Source organism: Alligator sinensis, unplaced genomic scaffold, assembly GCF_000455745.1.
Source record: "Alligator sinensis unplaced genomic scaffold, ASM45574v1 scaffold797_1, whole genome shotgun sequence".
Taxonomy (NCBI): Eukaryota; Metazoa; Chordata; order Crocodylia; family Alligatoridae; genus Alligator; species Alligator sinensis.
This window is the reverse complement of record NW_005842839.1, coordinates 642,543-657,185: the sequence shown is the minus strand read 5'-3', so window position 1 is coordinate 657,185 and position 14,643 is coordinate 642,543. Positions and strand designations below refer to the sequence as shown.

General features: G+C 44.6%; 1 protein-coding gene across 1 annotated transcript in view; it reads right to left on the bottom strand.

Moving 5' to 3' along the window:
• Positions 1-3,009: 3,009 nt before the first annotated feature.
• LOC102368820 (protein diaphanous homolog 2-like) overlaps positions 3,010-14,643 on the bottom strand; it is a 32,377-nt gene continuing 20,743 nt past the window's right edge. The window contains exons 4-6 of the mRNA XM_025191598.1: positions 14,297-14,401; positions 6,171-6,191; positions 3,010-5,872 (exon numbers count right to left, since the gene is read on the bottom strand). Of these exons, the coding sequence (XP_025047383.1) occupies positions 5,798-5,872; positions 6,171-6,191; positions 14,297-14,401 (201 nt within the window). The 3' untranslated portion in view covers positions 3,010-5,797. The remainder of the gene's footprint in view (positions 5,873-6,170; positions 6,192-14,296; positions 14,402-14,643) is intronic.

The following is a 14,643-nucleotide window of genomic DNA, read 5'->3' as shown; positions in this document are numbered from 1 at the left end:
TATTGAAAGGATTATATGAGACCTCCAAGTATACCAAATTCTTTTTACTCACCTAATATTAATTCTGCAAAATTTGCTCTAGAACAAGAGCCAATGAATTAAAGCTAGAATAATTCAAACATAAAATGTAATAGAACAGACATTAATTGTTTAAGCACTGTATTTTATTTTTTCATTTAGAGCATACAATTGAAAGGCTATTATACATTCTGCACTAGCAAAATAGTGCTATTAAGCTCAAGGAAATAAACTAAAATGAATTTAACTGATACATGCTGCTGTGTGTTTAGGAAATGTAAGAGTCTGAAATAAATTTACCAAAAAGGGTTATTTTTAAATTATTGCAGGCTTTAGTATTAATAAAAGATTGTATTCACAGTTGAACATCAAACCTGGCTTGGAAAAGCACTAATACTGTATTAACTCAGAATACAGAAAAGCACAATCACTGAGCCCCTCCCCCAATCAATATGGGGGGGAAACAACTTCTCGTCTTGGATTCAAGTACAGTGGGGGCAGGGAGAAGCTGCTGTACCTGTGACTGCAGCTGCGGCCTTGACCCAGCTCAGAGACGGAACAACAGCCACTGCCCTGTCCTCCCACCTACCCCCTGCCTTCTCCATCAACCTCTTTACACCTAAATTGCCTGCCTTCCGCCACCCCACCCACTCTAGCCCACCACTACCAGTTATCTAGAGTTGCAGCTCTGGATCCAATTCCAGCTTCAGCACTGCTCAGGCCCAGGGCACAGAGCACATGCTGGCACCAGCCCCAACCTGCGCAGAAAGCAGGAGCAGCAGCTATAACCCTGGTCTTGGGCCTGGAGCTGGCACTGCTGTCTCGCTGGACAGGGAACCACAGCCTGCATGTGCTCTGTGCCCCAGGCTGAAGTGGAGCCAGATACATGACTCAAGGTAAACAGTAGCATGGGCACAGACACTGCAGGAAGGGGTAGCAAGTGGGGGAGGAGAGAAGGTGGGAAAAAATGGGGCAAGGTGGAGAAGTTGGGCTGCTCGACTCCCTCCACCATCTAGCCTCTCAACAACCTGGCCTCTGCCACTGCTTGCCTTGTCACAGTACTGGGGGGGGGGGGGGGGGGACGCCCCTTGGCTGTTGTTCGGGGGGGGGGGGGGGGGGGGGAGACACGGACAATTTTTAGACAAACCTCCAATAATCACTGCTGTATTTATTTGAATCCAAGAAGGGGCATCACCCCCCACCCCTTTCGGTCAACAAAAGGGAAAAAAACAAACAGTCTCAGCTTGGATTCAAGTAAATCAGCACGCCAGCTCTGCCCCAGGGCAGGAGCCGGAGCTACCAGGACTGCCGCTGCTACTTGGGAATCATGAAGTCAGCAGCCATGTGATAAGTGTGGGTCACGGGCCAGAGGTAGAGTCTAGGATTGGGTGGTAGTGTGTTGGAGGGGCAGCAGCAGTTCAGGGATCTGGTGGCAGACCATGGGATAGGACAGCAGTGTGTGCCACTGCCCCACCACCTGATTTATACTGTTCCTCCTTTCCATGATCCATGTTGCAGTCAGGACAGCAGTGTGGGTCAGGAAATGAGGCAGCAGCACACACTGCTTCCCTATCCCCTAACCCCAACTGCTGCCTGATCACCCAATATGTGCTGCTACTGTCACATCCCCTAACCCAGCTTCTGCACATCAGCAGTATGGGTCAGGATATCAAGCAGCAGCACATATCAGGAGATGGGAAAGCAGAGGATCCTACTACCCCATCCCCACACAATGATTCCTTATCACCTTATCTGCACTGCTGCCCAATCCTCCATGTGCACTGCCACCCTATCCTGACAAGCACTGCTGCCAGATCAGAAGTACGTGTCTGGGATTGGGGCAGCAGCATAGGTCAGGGAGCACATGCGCATGCAAGATGGGACAGCCAGGATCACATGAAGGATTGTGCAGCAGCACGCATGGGGGATCAAGGGCAGCAAGGCTGGGGATCAGCTAAGGAGGCAGGTAGCACAGGCTCAGAAAGGGAGGGCAAGTGTGGTGGTGCAAGGTGCAGAGGGTCAAGGTGCCTGTCCCACCCCCCATTCCCCCACCCCCTTGGATGGGTTCAAATGTAAGACAAACAGCAAGTAATCAATCTATAAATGGAAAATTACAGCAAATGTTTAGAGTCGAATTACTGGGGGGGGGGGACTTTAATTTATAAAAAAAAAACATTACGAAGTTTTTATACCTAGAATCTAATTATTGGGGAGTCATCTTGGATTCAAGTAAAAGTATACTATTTTCTAGCACTACATTTATTATGAAATCATTTTGGTCAGATTCATTTCAAAGTACACTAGAGGTGTCAAATAAGGGTGCACCAATAAAGAGTTTTTTGGGGTCAATACTGATATCCGATTTTTAAAGAGGCATATCAGCCAATACCAATCTGATTTCCAATACAGCGTGGAGAGCTGCATGCAGCTGGTAAGTCTGCTGTGGTAGAAGGGGAACAGCAGCACAGGGCAGGAGTGTGCGCCCCTGGATCTGTACAGGGCATGGGCAGGATGGGCTGCAGCTGAAGGCTGGAGCCAGGGCTGCACCAGGATGTGTTCAGGGCAGGCAGCAGTAGCACTGGGAGAGAGGCTACAGGGGGTGGGGGGGGCTGCAGCCCCCCCCCCCCAAATTTGCCATAGCCCCCCCATATCCCCCTCCCAGCGCCACCGCCACCTACCCCAAGTACAACCCCAGGTGAACCCCCACCCCCACACCTCCACTCTACTCCCTGTACCAGAAAGAGCCCAGCACAGTCCTGGCCCCAAACCAGTTATAGCCGACCCCACCCGCACAGATCCAGGGGCACATGCCCCCCCATCCTCCCAGGGTGCACACAGAGGCATGAGCCGTCCCCCCACCTGCCTCCCAGACAAACCGCAGCTCCATCCCATGCCTGCCCCACCCCAGCTGGGCAGCACTTACCCCAGGCCCTGTTCTAGCCCCACTCCCTCCCTCACCGTGGGGGGCATTGATCTGCCCACCCCATGCCCCTTCCCCCCTCCCCATCCACCAGAACAGACTTATCAGCTGCACACAGCTCTCCATGCTTCCGGGCTGCGCTTCTTGCTGCCTACGTGCTGCATTGCAGTTGTACACGTACACGGGCATTTATTAGCCAAATTATTGGCCCCAACAGGCCGATTTCCGATGCACTCAATTTTCTTTATTTTGGTATTGATCCGATATTGGACAGATATATCAGTGCACTTCTAGTGTCATATTCATCTGGCTCTGCATATCAGGCCCATGGACCACTGTCCTCCCTCCCTCTGCCTATTTCTGGATACAGTACCTCCCACCCCAGGACCTGCGCCTCCTGCACTGGCCTGTCTGGGACTCACACCATGTACAGCGAGGGCTGAGGATTCGGTGGGTGGACAGGTGCCAGGGGCCTAGCACCGGAGGCCAGATGATGACACTTGGCCCATTGGCTGCATCTTTGATGCCCCAGTATACACTGTATAATAATACCAAATGGTAATTCTGTCTATAATTTAAAATTGAGGGACTTGGTCAAAAGCACCACATAAATTCCTTTACAGGGTAGGCCCCTCAGGCCTAGGGAGTGGCCTACCTCAGTTTTCTCCACTTCCAGAGGCACATCCTAGCAATCTCCAGGGCATACCTCTGGAAACAAGGGAGTCTAGACACTCTGGTTGCCACCCTGGGACTGTGACTGCCAATCAACTGGAGTGCCCTGGCTTTTCCCACTTTCAGAGACCTACTCCCAGAGACTGCCAGGGGCACATCCTTTTCACTCATTTAATTCAAATGGCTAACATCTTAGGATGCAAAGATTCCTAATACCATCCCTCTAGTATTATACATTACTAAAGCAGCACCTTTATGCTTGAAAAAGTGGTTATGTTGGTGTGAGGAAGAGAAGACGACAATTCCGATGCTCCCTGAGGGCAGGCAGGAGCCAGGGACAGAAAAGAGAGCACACTGGGAGCTGCGCTTCCGGAGTTAGTGCTCCGTGAAGCTGGAATGGCCCCAGAAGGGGGCAGGGAAGAAAAGAGACCCAGATGAGGCAGAGATGTGCGATGCGATACAAGAAGGAGCCCAAGGAAGCAAGTGGGATGCTGGGAGCGAGGGAGAGACAACAGATGGCAGATCAAGAGACTAATGCCTTACAATGTAGGAATATAGACTCCACCTGATGACCCACTGACATAAACGAGGTACAGAAACCAGATAAATAGACGGAGAATCCCAATAAACAGATAGGAAGCCCTACAGAAACAAGTAAAAATTCTCCTCTAAGTTTTTATGTTTGGAAAATAAAAAAGAAACAAAAGTGAAGTGGAGAGTAGCGAGCATAGCAAGGACTCTAATAACTGAAGCCCCAACACAGACAATCGGGAGAGATGTCAGAAAAACTTTCATTATTTTATAAACGTATCCCTAAAAGAGAGGAGGATACTGAGCAACTTCATCTAAAAAGAGGGTTTTTTTTCTTGTTTTGTTCATTTATCTTAATTTTGGCTAAGGCTAAATATTGCAATTACCAAAATCTGAAGAAGTGGTGTTAGGAACTGAAGAAAAAAATCTCGAACTACTTAAGAAAACACAATAATTTTTGTTATGTAATTTGAATAATAAAAGACAAGTAAAAGAGAAAAAATTGATCATTATGAGTTTTTACAAAAAGGATTGCTGAATTTCTATAGACTTGGAGGAAGGTTTCAAAGTTCCATGTTACAAGGTGAAGTGACATATTCAGGTTATATAGTGGTGTTCAAATCCATTCCTCCAGATTAAGAAAAACAAACAAACAAACAAAAACCCTTTTCATTTCTACTGAAACATGGCAGGCAAGAATCGAGATCACCACTAAAAATAAACTGGTACTTAAAATCTTTATCTTGTTATCGTCTGTGACCTAATCCTAAAGGAGGTGGAAAAAGATATACCTTTACCCAACTATTATTAGGTGTACTCTCTCACAGTTGGGAAATTTGTTCAAGATCTGTTCTCACATCAAGTCAAATATTGATTTATTTCAAATATGCTTCCAATGCACAGACTGCTTAAGTGTTGTTTTTGTTCGTTTTAAAAAATATATACCTTTAAACCAGTTAGAGGTAAAAAAAAATTCTGTTAAGGCTACACAGACGTGACTAACAAGAATGCTGTAGGTAAGGGGTGTCAAATTTAAGGCCCACAGGAGTGGATCATCCGAGAGTCGCTGCAGGTTAATATTAGTCTCTCCAGTACATTCATTAATTCTTTACCTCGTTTATTGTGCCATTTAAAAATTCCATCTCAAAAAGGGTACATTTTCTTCCAACCGAAAGCTGCACGGCAAACAACCATTTTGATTCTACATCGTGTATTAAACTAATATGCATGTTAAGTACCCTCTATAATCTCACCCACCCCTATAACAGAACAGGGCAGTCACCTCTTTAGAAAAGCACTTTTATCTAAAAAAAAAAAAACAAAACGTACTGTAACTACTTTTTCACAAGCTCAACCAGGTTTTCCCAGGCTTTCCTGCCCTGAGTTTAACACTGAAATTTCAGATCACAGATTAGCTCTTTAAGGCAAAAGGTGATATCCACACAGAATGACTTCACATTATCACCTATCAACACTAGTTCAAAACAAGGAAACACTCTCAGTGAAACCACATTCTTAGAAATCTTCATATAACGCTTATGATTAATTAGTTCCAAAGGCTGCAGGCTATGACTGTCATACTCTAAAGGGATATCCCATGACAGATATTACTTTTTTTTACTGCAAAACAGTATATGAATCGGAGACTTAATTCAGTCAAATATCGAGATAGATAAATCCTCCTTTGTTTACGGTATTCCAGTGGCATGGGTTTCTGTTGATAGTCATGTTCTGTACAAAAAAACAACAACTTATCTGGTCAAATAAAGTTCGTATTTCAAGTTTGACAAAGAATAATTCCCAGTTAACTGAATGGGCCTTGATTTAGATTCCAGAAAGCTTTGGGTCAATTGTTATTGTATTTCTTACTTCTTACTGTAAGAATTTACTATTACATTGCTAGCATACAGTTAAATGTCCTTGACATTCTATATAAAACAAGATAAGGTGACCAAAATCTTTTAAAGCAAGAGACTTAACATACAAGTGTTTATTTAGAGCAAGCAACCACAACCACATTTGTACTCACCAGAACTTTACTTCCAGTTATCTGCATGCAGTGGTCAGCGAAGAGTGATTATGGTGTAAAAAAACAAACATAGCGAAATTAGTAAGCCATCGCACTTCACACAAAAACTCTAATAATTAGTCAATCCTGGCTACATCTTTTTGAATACTTAATTTATAAAATATTTAATAACTGAAGCCATGTAATAGGTACATCATTGGGATGGAGAAAGTTAAGGTTGTATTTAATGATCAAGTGCCCAATCATTAGTATTTTATACACTCATGCAGCAGCTGATGATCAAGCATTAGAGTATTTTGTAACTTAAGCATCAAGCACTATGCATTAACAAAATACAGCACCGTGAAAAAATGCATGGCAACAGAACACTTAATAGCTTGTTCAATTCCAACTTTACTCTGGTAATGGTGATTCCCTTTACTTGGAGGGTTTTTTTGCTTCATTTAGCAAGGGCCATTATATTTTTATAATTTAACATGTAGCCTGTGACTGGAAGTCTGACCTTTAGTATTTTATGAAATCTTTTCACGTGGCATGCTGTTCAACTGTTCAGTATGGATACTTTCCATTACACAGACTATTAAGTAAAACCCACAAAAAACACAAAAACTAGTGTCATCCAGAATTTGGGAACTCTTTTTTCTGTGCTGCCCCTGTATTTAAATAAGATGCTTTTGTACTAACAAAGTTGGACTTTCACAATCCATTAATTACTGCTTAATTCAGTTACCCAAAGTGGATATGTCCAAAAAAGCACTGTTACCTTTACCACTCTTTGGCTGCTACTGCCTGCAGCCCAGTACAAACAGAGTTCCTATAGACATGCTCTTTGATGTTCTAATTAGAATACGTTGGTGCAGACTTGATTAATCGAGTCTGCTCTGCATTCTAGTTGGAATGCTCCAGCATCACCTCATTAACACGTGCATTAAGCCCCCATGAGTTTCAAAACAGCTGCGGGGGGCACTTTATCTAAACCTTGTCAACTGAACTTTTAATAAAGCATCCAGCAGCCATTTTGAAATGTGCAGGGGCTTGAACACAAGCCATTTTAATTAGAGGAGCTGTCTGGAAAGTGCTCTTATTAAAATGCCTCCACCCCCAAGCACATGTATAGGCAGCCACAGTCGACTAAGAGAGCTTATTGATAATATCGCCTTACCCTAAGGTCCAAGTGGATGAGAAAATCCTTAAGTATCATACCTATCTAACCTGCAGATTACCAGAATAAAGTCCTTCAAGAAGAAGAAATACATACAACCCTAAAACACAAGTTTTGGGGTATTTTACCAAAAGTACCAAAGGCTTATGATCCAGTGAAATAATTCAGTGAAGTAACAAGAAATAATTCATCCCTTTAAGAAAAAGAAAGTCCCTCCCCTCCCCACCAAAGACTGTACTCTAGAGTTTTTGAAAGTTTGTTCACTATGTTCTATGATTCTGCCCGCTCCAGGCATGGTCACATTCTAGCAGACACAAGCCCTGACAGGGATGTACCCAAGTATAAACAACCTATCTGCTCCCATTCTCACGCTCCAAACAAAAGTGAGTGACACCACTCAAATACACTGGAGACTAACCTTCAAAACTAACCACTGGAGCAGGTTTCACTGACCTGTTTCTGGATGTGCTCCCACTGACATGCTCCACAGGGGGAGTGTGTGCTTTCAGGTCTCCTGGCTCTGATACCATACTGCCACGCTGCCAACCCCGATTCTATTCTGACTGGTGTAATAAGCCTTAGTCTTTCTTTCATAAGTTTTTAATGCACATTCCAGCTTTGTGAGAGTTCACAGGGCTCCTACCCCACTCACCCACCATACATTCTCCACAATTAAGTTCAATAAATGAACATAAATAAGGCTTTCTGTGGGTGATATTTTTATTGAACCAACTGCACTGTTTGTCAAGCTTTCAAATGCACTGAATTCTTCAGGTCTGAGGATAGCAGGAACAGTGAGAGTATTCAACCAAATTTGACTGTTATCTGCATGAGAGCACTCCGATTTTGCTCTCTTGCCCAGACCTATCCTCACTGTATAGCTAGCTGTCACCTCAAGTTCAGCAGAGGGTATAGACAAATAAGAGTAAGCTGTTACTATCCAACTGTTATACCTGCATAATTCTACAGCAGTATACGTGCACCAGAACCACTCTTTCACTCCATTTCCTTAAGGATCAAAATTAGAGGGATTTAGCTACTAATCTGTAATGCCAGAGGGGCATACAAACCTAACACTTGTATCATAACTGCTGATACACATTGTAGAGCAGCAGCTCCCCATCTCTTTTAAAGAGTTGAATAGGTATGTCTGTCCAATGGCAGATGTAAATAAAAAGTATTCTCTTCCTTCCACCCCACCACCCTTGCACTCTACACCTCCTTTCTCAGTTCCTGTATGCCAGGGGTGGGCAAAATCCAGCCTGCCAAGGGATTTCATCTGGCCTGCAGTGGGTCCCTTAGCCCCACCTGGCTCAGGCAAAGGGGGCAGCCCAAGCCCTGGTATGCGCAACCAGCCTGGGGCTGGGGCAGCACGGTGACCAGATTCAACTTCCAACTCCTTGCAGCTGCTGCCGCTAGTGTCACTACCACCACTGGACCTGGCCCTGCTGCCTGGGCAAGCCAGCCCATCCTCCTTGCAACCACCGCTGAAATGCCATGAAAACCAGTCCATGACCCCGTGACAGCAGGGTGTGTTTAGCCAGGCAGATGGAATGAGGCAAAAGTCAGGTGGGGATCGGCAGCCGGAAGCGGGCTAGACTGGAGGTGGGGCCTGGATCACAAGATGGTGACAGCAAAGGGCCAGGCCCCAGGGCAAAGCCACAATCCGCTGCTGGCACATCCCTGCAATGGGCACTGGTTCCACATGCAGGAGTGTACCAAGAGCAGATTGCAGTTCTGTCTGAGGCCCTGGCTCTGCGCTGTCACCACCCCAAGATCCCAGCCCCACCCATCCTCCTCCCAGATGCCATTCCCCACCCACCTGTGGCCCCATCCCATTTGCCCAGCCAAGCATGCCCTATGCCAGTCTCCATGGAGACCCCGGGGGGTAGTGGGGGAGAGAGACAGACACATCACTGAGTGGTGACCGTGTGGGGCCAGGCCCCAAGGAAGAGCCACTTAAGGAGTTTTGGTGAGCTGTTGTAGGTGAGGGGAATGGGGGGCAGGGCTGGGGAGATACTAATCCAACCCCCAACAGCTCATCAAAACTCCTTAAGTGGCCCTCCCGCCCACATAATTGGCCATCCCTGATGTAGGCGAGTATTTGTCTATTGGACCATTAACCTGTCAGTCTACTGGAGCAATAAAAGCTAGGTAATATGAGCTAGAGTTTTAGTGGAGACCAGAGAAACGGTCAGAATAAATGAGCTATTAATTCTCTCTTGGAAGCTAAGATACTATGCAAAGGAAGGCAGAAGGGCATGAGGGTGAGGGGAGCAAGTCATACGTTAGCAAGAAGATAGCTTGGAAGGCAGGCATTGGAATAAATTTAAACTAGAGCAATGGAGCTGTTTAGCTAGGAAGATGGCTGAAGGACAGAAGAACCAATTTAGTTCTCTCTAGTGCCAGAGTCAGCCTAGTTGCAGGATTTGAGAGAGTATTAAAAGAAAACCTTAAATTATTTTAAACACCAAATTCCTACTTTAAAGATTAGGTTACTCTGCTGCATGATTCATGACATTACCACGAATGTGGTATGAATGCTCATCTATATATTTCTAGTTTATACACAGAATGATATATGGCAACTGGTTTACAATATGGTTTACATGTGTCTGAATTAAATATATGCAAGTTTATTAATGAATTAGAAATTAAATTTTGTTAAAAAGTTGTAGCACCTAATAAAACATCCATACTAAAAGCTGAGCAAAGTTGGAAGGGTTTGTTGGTAGGTGTTTAAAGATACTACAGCAAAAGCTCTGTTATCCAGCACCCATGGGCAATGGGGGGTGCCGGATAACCAAATATGCCGGTTACCTGAGAGGCCTGAACAGACATCTTTGGCTTTTCAGGCTGCTGCCCCTCCTGCCGCATCTTGTGCGCCACTGCCCCTCCCCGACATCAGCGTGTCAGGGGATGGGGGCCCTATGCTGGCTGAAGGCCCTATGAAGGCTGCTTTGTCCTGGTAGGCACTTCGGGTTTCGCTTTTGCTGCATTGACCAGCATGCCAGTTAATGGAGCATGCCAGTTACTAAAGTGCTGGATTTTACTGTAATTCTATTAATGTTTTATTTAAATCAATTCCTAAATTCATGTCACACTTCTGCATACTCTATTCTGTTTAAGAGTTTGTTAAAATGCAAACTTAACTTGTTAGCAACCTTGACAAAATGCCATATTAGTAAGTTGGCAAATTATGACCCATATTTTGGCACAAGCTTTAACCATCTATACAGTATTGCTTCTGGCAGTTACCTCAAGAAGACTATTTTCATTTGGTACTCCCATTAGAAAAATCTTCCACTTTCCAAAAAATAGAAAGGTTTAATATGTAAGGTGTTTTCTTCTTGCTAGAAATAGTAAGTTTTAAGTATTTTATCAGTTTAGGAAAAAGAAAAATTAAAGCATCCTAACCAGGAGGTCCAGAAGTAGTCCATGGAAAAAAAGTAAAACTGTATTATAATGCTGGAATGTTATTTAGGCTTGCATGTTAAATTCAAGTACGTTGCTCCAGACAATGCCTTAAACTCTGGATTTCTCTTTTCGAAGGACAATCTGTAAGGTTTCACTGGCGTTTGAAAACAGGTAGACTTGTCTAGTCTTACAGCATTTTCATTTATGTATGTGTGTACACAGTCATTTACATACGTTATATTGTGAAAAATTAGGTGAAGTGAAAGCTCCATTTAGCAGTGTAACTTAAATAGGTTAAAGCAGGCTTGTCCAACATGCAGCCCTCCAAGGCATTTTCTGTGGCCCGTGGTGCTGCGATGGGAAACAAAAGTAAACATGGTTTACTTTCATGCCCACCCCTTGTCCCTTCCCCAGCCCCTCAGCAGCTTCCTAATGCCTGCTGAAGGGCTGGGGAAGGGACAAAGTTCCCACACGCAGCACGTCAGCTTGATGTTGCCGATGCGGTGCGCGTGGGAAGAGGACTAGCCATGTGCCTCTCGGGCAGCTTGAGCCCAGCCGGAGCAGCAGGGGCCTCAGCTGCATTTTCCCCCTACCTGTGCCAGTCAGTCCTGAGCGGCACACAGCTTCGCCACTGCTTCTGCTGGCTGGTGCTGACCCGGGCAGGTCTGTCCCATCCAGAGCAGCATGCAGCTGAAGCTGGATTCCCACGTGCTGCTGCGGACAGGAGGAAGCCAGCCAGGTCGGCACCGGCCAGCAGAAGCAGCGGCAGAGCCGTGTACTGCTTGGGACTGACCAGCACAGGTAGGGGGAAACCCCCCCCGCCCGGGCTGGTCCCTTCCCAAGCGGCACACGGCTCCACTGCCGCTTCTGCTGGCCAGTGCAGACCTGGCCGGCCCCCTCCTGTCCCTAGCAGCACGTGGGAAGCCGGCTTCAGCCGCATGCTGCTCCGGATGGGACGGACCCAGCTGGGTCAGCACCGGCCAGGAAAAGCGGCATGCAGCTGAAGCTGAACTGTCCTCACCACGTTTCCCGCCACACTGCCCCTGCTGGGCTCCGGGATCCCCCAGTGGGTTGGGGCCTGCCCCAGCAAGGTTTCTCGCAGCTCCATGCCTGGCGTGGGGCGGCTGTGGGGCCGGGCCGCGGAAGAGTCCAGCGTGGTCAGGCGCAGAATGGAAGCCCACGGCCCCAGGGACGTGCTGCACACGGAGCGTCGGTTCAGCGTCAAGAGGTGCCCTAACCCCTCGGGCCAAATCCTGCTCCATTTACTCCAGGCTCCACGTGCGCGGCCACGCTTCCCTTCTGCACTGGTCCCGGCGGCTCCTCCTTGCCTCCCTGCGCTGGGATGCCCTACCCGGAATGGCATTTGCGTGGTGCCAGGTTCAGCCCCAAAACTTTAGCTAAAGGAAAACTATGGCTAGCTGCGGTTTGGTGGAGGGGCGGGCCCTCCCCAATAGTTTCTAGCGGTGAGAAAGCTTCTTCAGGGGGCAGAGACCCACCAGACCCCGCGACACCTCCTCGATGTTGGAGGTGTGTAGCAAAGGGGAGAAGGGTTCCTGGCAGGAAAGGTGGTGGAGTGAAATAGATGTTTCCCTGGAAGGATTTGATATATGTTGTTGGGTAAAATGAGTTAACTGTAGTGGGATGGCTTCCCTCCACTGGGGATGCTCAGACACTGCACAGCCAGAAACAATGCTAATGTCTTCACTAGGACTCTAAAGCACAGGGCAACTGTACTGATGGACTGTGACATTAACAGCTCTGTGACGCTTGCATGTTATCTGAGAACTCCAGCTTTCTTGCTGAGATCCAGGAAATGCATCATTTAGAGGGAGAGTTTTGAACTAGTTAGACCCATTTCATTGTCACTTCCTGCAACTTTATTGGTGTCAAAGGTGACATCACTTGACATCACTTCCTGATGTGATACCACTTCCTGTGAGGTCTTTGAATATGGCTCGCTGGCCCCCTGGGTGATAAAAAGTTTGTGATCTGGCCTCACATTCAAAAAGGTTGGACACCCCTGGGTTAAAGGGATTCTACATAAAATCCACTAGGCAGATGCAGTAACAACTTTACCACCTTACTTTAACAGATGGCCATGTTAAACATAATTGTCCATGTAATGTTAGCCATATTTTGCACTTATATGTAACATTAATGGCAACTCTGCCTTCAAGTATCTTACAAACTGTTTTAAAACTATGCCCTGCATTTTCAGTAACATTTTATTATTAAATGATCAGTGTAAAAATTGAAAGAGATTCATCAAATCTTTTAAGTAAAACCCTATGCATCCCCAGCTCTGTCAAAAATGATGCTGATGGCAAACTTCACTTATCACCTAAAACACATTTTTGTCCTTGGACACCAACAGCAAATTAAAAAGTGTGCTGTTACTCTACCCTGGCAGTGCTGCAGTGAATTGTTTAAATTGTTTTAACACTCAGCGCTACCTTACTTAAAAGCAGAAGGAACACCAGGTACAGTAAGGGAGTTTAGGGCAAACTTCATTTCTAATTTATACTGGAATTGCTACACTTACATAATACTTCATATGTACGTCAACTACTTATATAACAATATTCTCTCTATTGCAGATGGACTGCATCGATCAGCCTTATTTAAACAAACCTTTATGGTTCTATACAATCTATACATGTTCTAAATGCTATTTCATTATAATATAAACATTTAAAATATAATGGAAAAAATTGGGTAGCGGCAGAACAATACTGCTTCAAACAGACTTCCATTAAAATAGTAATATTGCCTAGTTAAGTGGTCACTGAGAAAAAGTACAAAGTTAGAGATTTAGAATTCTACACATTAAAATAAACTCCCTCTGCATGAAAGTACCCTGAAAGCAATGTTAAGTGACCACCTTGATACCAAAGAGATTTGTGAAGCCATTATAAGTGTTTTATGCAGTACAAAAAAACCAAAAAAACCAAAAAAAAAACTTGACCTAATAAACTTGACTAAACAATACACTTTAGGACTACCCTCTTCAAAAAGACACATTAATTTGTGCTTCAGAATATTAACCAACACCAAAACAATCTCTGCTACCAGACCTTGTCTAATTTCATTTTTATTACTACTCAATACTGCTATCGTCTGTTTTTATCTGCTATTTTATGCTTTCTATTTAAATCAGGTGACAATGTCTGTCCATGTCATTTATGCTGTCCTAACTAGATGCCCTAAATATCTGTTTTTAAGATCACCTGGGCAAAAAATATGCTCAGAAATATTATTTCTCTACAGGAGCACATTTTGTAATCTTAATGGTTTATTAGCAAAATATCAAGTTTCAGATTAATGAGCAGCTAAAACGGATACAAATCAGTTCTTCTGAACTAACTCTACATCCACAGTTGAAGGCATTTTGAAGTATACTATAAAGTACAGATTTTAACCACTCTAGGTAAATAAATTGGGGAACCAAATAAGACTTCAGCTTCAAAAGCAAAAAAAAACAAAAAAACAAAAATCACATTAGACTAAACTTATTTTTCTGGTCTGTTCTGGAGAGTCACCTACTTACAGATTTGGCAGTTGCAGAAATGTACTGGACAACCATCTCACGCTTTGTGGTCAGGTCCTTATTCCGTAAAGGAGCTTTCCGTTCTTCATTTAGATTCATGTCTTCCTGTAAAGGTAAAAATGATATAAAATATCAGGTTTATACTTATTCTTTGGTTTTTTTAATCTTCACCACAGCTGACTAATGTGTGACTGGGCTTAGTGGTTTATCTGTGATCATTTCAGTTAATTTTGAATTGTTCTAGTTTGGTTTCATCTCAACTGCCTATTTAAAATTTACTCTATATTAAAAATTGATTGTTAACTCTAACTTTATAGTTTTCCATAATATACCTAAAAATGAGTGCT